Consider the following 8,037-nt stretch of genomic DNA (forward strand, 5'->3'; position numbering starts at 1 on the left):
TTTTACGTTGCGCCGATGTTGTGGTAACTGCCGTTGTCCAAATTTGATGACGTTTCATACGAGTTGTATTGACGTTTACATTACATATTTTGTAACATCGTATCATCATCCCTGAGATGTTATAAATAAAACGGTCTAGAAACATCTATTTTATATTTAGTCGATGTTACATAGATGTTATTAATCAACATCAATACGAGATCGATTGTAGTTAAACGAGAAAAAAGTGCAAAAATAATCAGTCCGTTCACGGTATCGACCTCTATGTACGAAGAACTATCGTTAAACCTACCTATCTGGGAAACGCCTTAACCTACCTAACCACGACTGCCTATTGGAATTGATTTGTATAATTGTTATATTTAGGTAATAACATTTTCACAATATTAAGCTTAGGGATGATAGATTAAGGACTAAGCAGCGGGGGCAGGGGAGTATTATTATAAACGAAAAGTTAGATTATAAAACAAAGTACTTATGTACAAATTAAAAAATGTATTATTATGTGAAAATAAAATACATTTAAGTACATTACTTACCTAAAATGTTTATTTTAGATAGGTACAACACTTACGTCAACATAGTATTGTCTCTTACAACATGTCAGCATAAATATTAAATACCTACCTACGATAAATACAAATGATATTACGTAGATATGGTACCTATTTATCTATGTGTCTCAAATAGGTACAGTTCTCAGAAGAAAGAAAATTATAGATCTATTTTATGTCAAAAAAGTACTTAACATGTATACCTATATATAGTATACTATAATAACTGTATTTGTAGTCACCACCTTAAAAACATGAAATACATAACAAACAAATTTAGGTACCTACCTACGTACGTCCAGCATAATCCATTTAAATTAAGAAACAAATAGGTATTTCAAGCGCAGCTACTGCTAGAGGTCACCTATTTTTTGATGACATACCCTCCAACGGCCTAAACATGACACAAATATGAAATATTGCGTATATTTTTCAATGCACAATATATTATTATTTATTAATTAGGTAGCTCATGAAATAATAAACCATAATATAATAGATTAAGATAAAAATGTACAAAAAAATACTCTCAAGTTTCAATAATATATAATATATTTATTTTATTGTATGTAGGATGTAGGTAACATAATATTATGTAACTATTTATTATAAACATAACATTTTCAATGTAGAAGACAAAACAATTTAAATAATAATACCAACAGACAACAATTTAATAAGATAGATATCATAGTATATTATTACAATAAAAAAAACTAAATACTAATATACAAATATAAGAAGTCTAGATATTTAGGTAAGTAATAACTAATAGGTATTTACTTACCTAATTTTAATATCAGCACATTAATATAAATTTTACTTTTTATTTATTTTCACATGTTTATTTCATGGCATAATGTTATCATAATTGCTAAATTATTACCTACACTAACACATAAACATTTATGCTTTAAATTTTTTTCATTTACACAATATATATCTGATATTTCATCAGTTTTAATTTTGTACATGCCAATAATTACGGAAGAAATAACAGGTCCATTGCAAAATTCTTTACAATTTAGGTATTTTTTAACAAAAAATTTTACAGAATTGTCTTTAGACTTTACAATATTAACCATTGAGACTAATGCGTTATCATCTAACATGAAGTATTTATCCTTTTCTTTTAATGTATCTATAGTTGTATTTGTTCTTATTAAGCTATATTTTCTATAAACTGTATCAGATAATTCTAAAACTGATAGTGAATGTTGATGGATTTCTTTGCTTAAATGGGGCAACTGGGGGTAGAGATCGAACTTAGAGTTATCAGTTTTTTGCTTTTCTACAATTCTATTTAATATTTCCTGTAATGGATATTTTGTAGACTTTAAAGATTTCTTTATATATTGTAGATAATTCTCATACCTAAATGCACTGAAACTATCAAGTGGTCCATGTATCATTGAAAACATAGGTAGGTGTATCAAACTATGACAATTGTAAGATATTAAATGTTGACCGTATAAGGTAGCATAATCAGTAACAAATTTTTTCAATAATTGAGAAGCTATATCATTGAGCGTCTGACAAGTTTCAGCACATGCTAAGATACGAACAGCAAATACTAAAAGCATAAAATGATTATAAAAAGCTTTCTTTAATTTACCTTGCAAGACAAATGCACCAGTGTACATGACAAAGTTTCTCAATTCTGTTGCTTTAAAATACTCAATGTCGTCAATAGACCTTGGCAACCGAGCAAATTCAGAAGGCATGTACGTTCTTAATTTTATTAATTCATTGTTTATTTGCCTTTTTTTTTCGTCAGCTAATCTAATGTCTTTTTTGCCCCTAACCCAAAATTCTATCAATCTTTTTGTTACTCCAAGGCAAACATTATGCATATAGTCAAGGCATACTACTTCAGTTATATTAATTGGTAAATTCAGTAATGGACTATCCCCCTTATGATAGTCATCATCAAATTGTTTGCGAAAAGATTCATCAGTTCTTAATTTTGACTCTGTTCCAAGAAAAGATATACGATTTTGTAAATAGGTTCCTTCCTCCACACATGATGTGCACCCAAAATAAGCATTATGACTCTTTACATTTAAAAGAAAGGATTTTGCAGGGGCATCACAAACTATATTTGATATCTCCACATTTAACAATTTTCCACATACATACAAACCATCTTTTAATACTTTTAAAATATCCGAAACAAATGGATTAAAAAACTCTTCAACCGATTGAGGCTTTTGGTAACCGTGAAAAATACCAATAGGAAAAACATTTGTATGCAATTCCTTAAAATTTAAAATAGAAACTAAAATTGGCCATATTTGACTTTTGGAACTTTTTACCAAAGGTAAACCATCAATATTAATCCCTATTTTTAAATTGTTGTCAAATATGCCTACATTATTATGATATAACTCTAAAACTGGTATTAACATATTTTCAAAGCCTAAATGAATGTAAGTACCATTAGTCATATTACAAATTTCATGTGTTTTAGGTGTTCTCATTAGAGTACGCACATCTTTGGGTACTTTCAATCCCTCCGACCTCATTATATTGAGTAGTGAATTACAACTATTATGTGAAATTTTATATTCTAAAACCCAATGTCTTAACTTATCCAATAAATTTGTATTACTATTCTCGGATATGTTTTCAATACATGAATTTAAAGTATTTTGGGTTACATTTAATGTTTGAGAACCAGATAGGTCTTTACTCAAATTGAGAAGATTGTTACCAACCATTTCTGATGTATTGTCAAAAATACCATGATTACTGTTGAAAATTGGTATATCAGCAATAAATGTATTGCTTATATTAATGTTTTCAGTCATTTTTTGTTTTTCTACTTGGATAACACATTTTTCTTTTTCATTCTTCAAAATTCTTTTAAAGTGACGCTTTGATATTGAGGCAATATGTTTCTTTTTTAGATTAGTTGTAATCTAAAACAAAATGGAAATGTAAAAAAAAAAAAAAAATTATAGTAAAAATAATAGAAAACAAATTTTTTCAAATGAAGTTTTTTTTATTATATTGAACTGTTGTTCCCTAAAATTATTTAAAATATACTAAATTAAATCAAAACTGTTTTCAATTCAACTTTTATTTTAAAAAAAAACTTTAGTTTTTAGCCTGTAGGTAATAACAACATTTTTTCTGTGACTTAACAGATTTAAATAAAAAATATTATTATACAAATTATAATATAACATTGGTTGAAAATAATCAAATATTTAGTGTTCTATTATGTCGAGTATTGGCATGTCTTAGCCAATCTGATGCTGTCTTGTCAAAGTCAGATTCTGTAAACAAGCTTGTTGAAACATCTTTGATGACTTCTAATGATTTTAAAATTAAATAAGTTTAAAAATAAGTTTAAAAATGAATTATTTATGTGTTTTTACAATCAAATAATATATTTTAGACAGTTGTCAAATTACTTAGTTTCAGTAATTTATTTTCATTGTTCAATAAATTATATTATTTGGCTAAGTATATGTAGTTAAGTTATTACTTTTAATGATTTTAATTAAATGAGAGTCTCCAATTTTCATTTCAATTTTCTGCCCACGACCTGTCCAAGAACACTTGATGCCAAATTCATTGGTGAAAACTTTAACCAAAACTCTATTCAAATGGTTTTTGGGATTAGTACCTCCAATTGACTTTAAAAATGATTCCTTTTGTTAAATAAAAAAAAATTAGTATTTATTCAAATGTAATTGTAAATGAGTAGGTATCTAACCAATTTTGAAACAAAATCTGATGAGTTTTGGATTTGATTCTCTATCAGATTGAATTCATTTGTACTATTAATTGGGAATAGTGTTAAAAACTGAGTATCCAGATATATTGTAGAATCAGTGTTCAGGTTTTTATTTTTAAGATTCGCTTCAATTCCTTCAACTTTAACCATCACACGATTAAGCATAAGATTAGTAGCAATATTTTCTCTGTATAAGTTATTTAGAACTTCAATTAACTTTGGGTTTAAATCATCAAAACCTATTAATACGTCAAATAATCAAATAATAAATTACTAAATAGAAATAATACCTATAATATGATTATATAATAATTTAATGTCATATTATTACCATGAGTATAAGAACTTGTAGTCATGGGGAAGTGACTGGTATTTATACTAGGCTGAAAAACAATAGTTTATGTTACAAATTATAAAAGATATTATTAATCCATAATGGACCTAGAAATTTAGTACCTAATAAACATTAATATGTTAATAAATAGTAAGTAATAAATTCTATCAAATTGAAGTTAAAATATCTATAGATAGGTAACTTGATAGTATAGATAATTTATCAAGTATTATTAATTAAAATCAAATATTATATATCTAAATAACTACATAAGTAAATACCTAGTTGAAATATCAATATTTAATTAAAAATGTTTTCCAGAACAACAACGTTTTAATGAGAACTTATAATAATTACCTGTAATTCTGAAACAGTAGTATTTGAATGGGTCATTGATGAATTTGTTGTCGTTGCCTCTACATTTTCAGAATAATCATCTATTTGTGTGAGAATATTTGATGGTAGCATTGGTAGTAGCATATTATATACAGATGGGCATGAATTTACTGTTTGTAAGTCAACACATGGACTTTTAGACTTTTCCTCAATATAGAAACCACTATTGCCTAAACATTATGTACAACATGGACAAATAAAAAAAATATCTTAAATTCACTAAAATAATAATTATAATATGAAAATTACTTTACCTTCATTATTACTCTCATCTGAATCACTATCGTAGCTTTTTTTTTCTTTTTTTTTTGTAATTTCTTCATTTTCTGTAGCTGACGACTCTTCAATAAATTTTTGGTGCCATGCTTTACTAAAATTATCTGAATGTATTAAGTAAGATACATTGGATTAATAAAATTTTATTAATAGTAGATATTACAGATACATCAAGAAGTGATGCACTAAAAAAAAAACAATAATTTATGAATAATAATAATATAAACCAATGATAATATTTAAAACAGTTAATATTATGATGTAACTATGTAATTATTTACAGGCGCCTCTAAGATGTACTTTTGACACCCCGATAAAATACTATAGGTATTAACTATACTACTATACTAAAAAAAAACTAACAAAATGGAATTGAAATAAGTATGGCCTAATTACAAATAATTAGGTCAGTACCTATATTTAGTAACTAGTAATAGTATGAATTATTTTTAATAAGAGTGCAATAAGTAATAAGTAGGTATAATGAATAGTTGAAACAAGTACTTGTCCTAATGTGCATGAGTTCTTTTTACATTTTGTTATTAAAATTTGTCTCTAGTGACGCTCTTGTACTTACATGTACTTGTATATTATACAATAAATAGCTAGCTATCTAAAATTCTTACCATATGTTTTACTACGGCCAACTACCTTAACACGGTATGTTTCCCATAACGGTTCTGGATCAACCGCATCCTTTAACTCATTGCTAGTTACTCTGGTGAGTGGCCATCGACAAAACTTAATAGCACCTTCGGCTAATTTCTCCTTGTCTACTAGCCAATTGATAGGTATCACACTATAGTCCTTGGACTCGGGAAAAACTGCCAGAACCCATTTTTTTCTGAATGATGACTGCAATGTATAATACAACTTTTGAAAAAATGATAAATAATAGTGGAAAAATATGAATTTTTCGGATTTATTGTTGTATGTAGACTTAAAATTACTTGTGTAAAAGAAATATTAACAAAACCAAAGTATTTTCTAATATAAAAAAATATATTTGGTTGAGAGAATAATAAAATGAGAGGACGCTATATCCATGTGTTTGTTGTCTCTGTCTTACAAACGTACCTACGAGTGTACGACATAGAACATCAACATCTCGGTTCACTAGTTTCAATAGTGTGCTGTTTAGGTAAGAACATTATGTATGCACAAGTATGGGCGATTTTTCCGACATTTTAATTTTAAAACAAGATATGGGTAAGTGAAATATCACAAATTAAAAATGATCATATTATCTCGCTTGAAAATTTAAATATCGAATAATAGTTGACGCTGAGAATACGTAATGTTCTTATCTAAACGTTTGATAATAGGTGAACTTACTCTAATACCTATCAAAAATAACAGCATAATTATTGAAACTAGTGAACGAAAACTTGCCATGTCGTACATGCCGTGTAAGACGGACACGACAAATGTATATGGGTAGCGTCCTAGGTATAAGTACTAGGTAGGTACTTAAAGTTTAAACTATGCATGGCCTGACCTTTTCGTACACACGTAGGTACCAAACGAGTTACCGTCTGAAGTCTACAGAAAAAATGTTTTTAAAATATATTATTTCACTTACCTTTTTTGAACTTGGTGTATTCATCGTACCTATTTAGATACTATTAAGTATTAATACTATACAGTAATTATAAAATGTTCAAAGCACAGAAAAACCGTATTAATTGCTTCACGTTTATTACAATAGAAAATGCAATAACGCAGTGTTCAAAATATTATGTGTGGTGACTGATGGCCGGTAGGTGGGAAGCGATACCCGCGCTTAAGCGGCGAACGTGGGATATAGATAAAACAAAATTTGTTTTATCTATTTATATTTAATATAAAAATACCATTATATTTGTCTATTTATAAATAATAATTGAATTAATATAAATCTTTTTCCATCACATCACTACGCTGTTGTTGTACTGTTACAACAACTTGTTTCAGAGATGTTAATACGTCAACGTTTCTGGGATGTTTATATGTAAACTTAAAATATTTGTAAAACTAAACCGTTTACACGATGTTTTGGTAACGTCGAAGTGCGATGTTAGCATTGTAACTTATATCATACATCGCAACAATGTTTTGTAACCTAAAATGCACAGTGGGCAGTTCTATACAGTTTGGACTAATTTACCTCGTCGTTACAAAACATCAAGTTTACCATACCATTATTATAATAAGAACACGATATTTCAGAGTAAGTTGCACTGTCGCTATCAAATTATTATATTATATAGCTGGGGTGGCCAAACCGCTACTCGAGTCACAGACTTGCGTGCGGCTCACGTCTTATAGTAAGACCCAAAACATTTTTACTATTATAAAAACCTGCAAAAAAAATATATTTTATATAATAATATAATAGGTATTATATTATGAAGACAAACTCATTTCGTACAAAATAGATTTAATCTAACATTATTGTATGTTTTTACTTTCTATCATAGACTAAGCTGATATAATGGGCGGAAACGACAGTGATGGCAGGTGACGGGGGAAAGCTCGCAAAAGGTTACTCTGTTATCATCAACACTGGCCATTGAATTTTCTCAGCGCTACCGGTTATTTTATTTGGAGTCACGTTTATATATATCGGTCCCTGTTTTATACAGATGACGTTATAAACTCTCAATGCCCATTGCGATTTGTAACCCCCCCCCTCCGCACATGCATCTTGTACATACTTTCGGGGGCCACTGATAAGCTGCCCGTTTTCAGTC

The 8,037-nt window shown here is 28.3% G+C and overlaps 2 protein-coding genes across 3 annotated transcripts in view; both read right to left on the reverse strand.

Moving 5' to 3' along the window:
* Window positions 1-8,037, reverse strand: part of LOC100160185 (inactive tyrosine-protein kinase 7) — a 306,264-nt gene that overhangs the window by 171,026 nt on the left and 127,201 nt on the right. The gene's annotated exons all lie outside the window — the stretch shown is intronic.
* LOC107883942 lies at window positions 1,348-7,765 on the reverse strand. 2 transcript variants are annotated; one of them, XM_016805017.2, is made up of 8 exons: window positions 6,888-7,765; window positions 5,932-6,160; window positions 5,284-5,409; window positions 4,991-5,199; window positions 4,631-4,682; window positions 4,279-4,538; window positions 4,048-4,213; window positions 3,671-3,871 (listed from the first exon to the last, which is right to left on the reverse strand). In XM_016805017.2, the coding sequence occupies exons 1-8, from the start codon at window positions 6,909-6,911 to the stop codon at window positions 3,759-3,761; spliced, it is 1,179 nt and encodes a 392-aa protein (XP_016660506.1). In that variant the 5' UTR covers window positions 6,912-7,765; the 3' UTR covers window positions 3,671-3,758. The 2 variants fall into 2 exon arrangements, with proteins under 2 accessions (XP_016660505.1, XP_016660506.1); XM_016805016.2 differs by lacking the exons at window positions 3,671-3,871; window positions 4,048-4,213; window positions 4,279-4,538; window positions 4,631-4,682 and adding an exon at window positions 1,348-3,475.

This window comes from Acyrthosiphon pisum, chromosome A1 (genome assembly GCF_005508785.2).
Source record: "Acyrthosiphon pisum isolate AL4f chromosome A1, pea_aphid_22Mar2018_4r6ur, whole genome shotgun sequence".
In the NCBI taxonomy this organism is placed as follows: Eukaryota; Metazoa; Arthropoda; class Insecta; order Hemiptera; family Aphididae; genus Acyrthosiphon; species Acyrthosiphon pisum.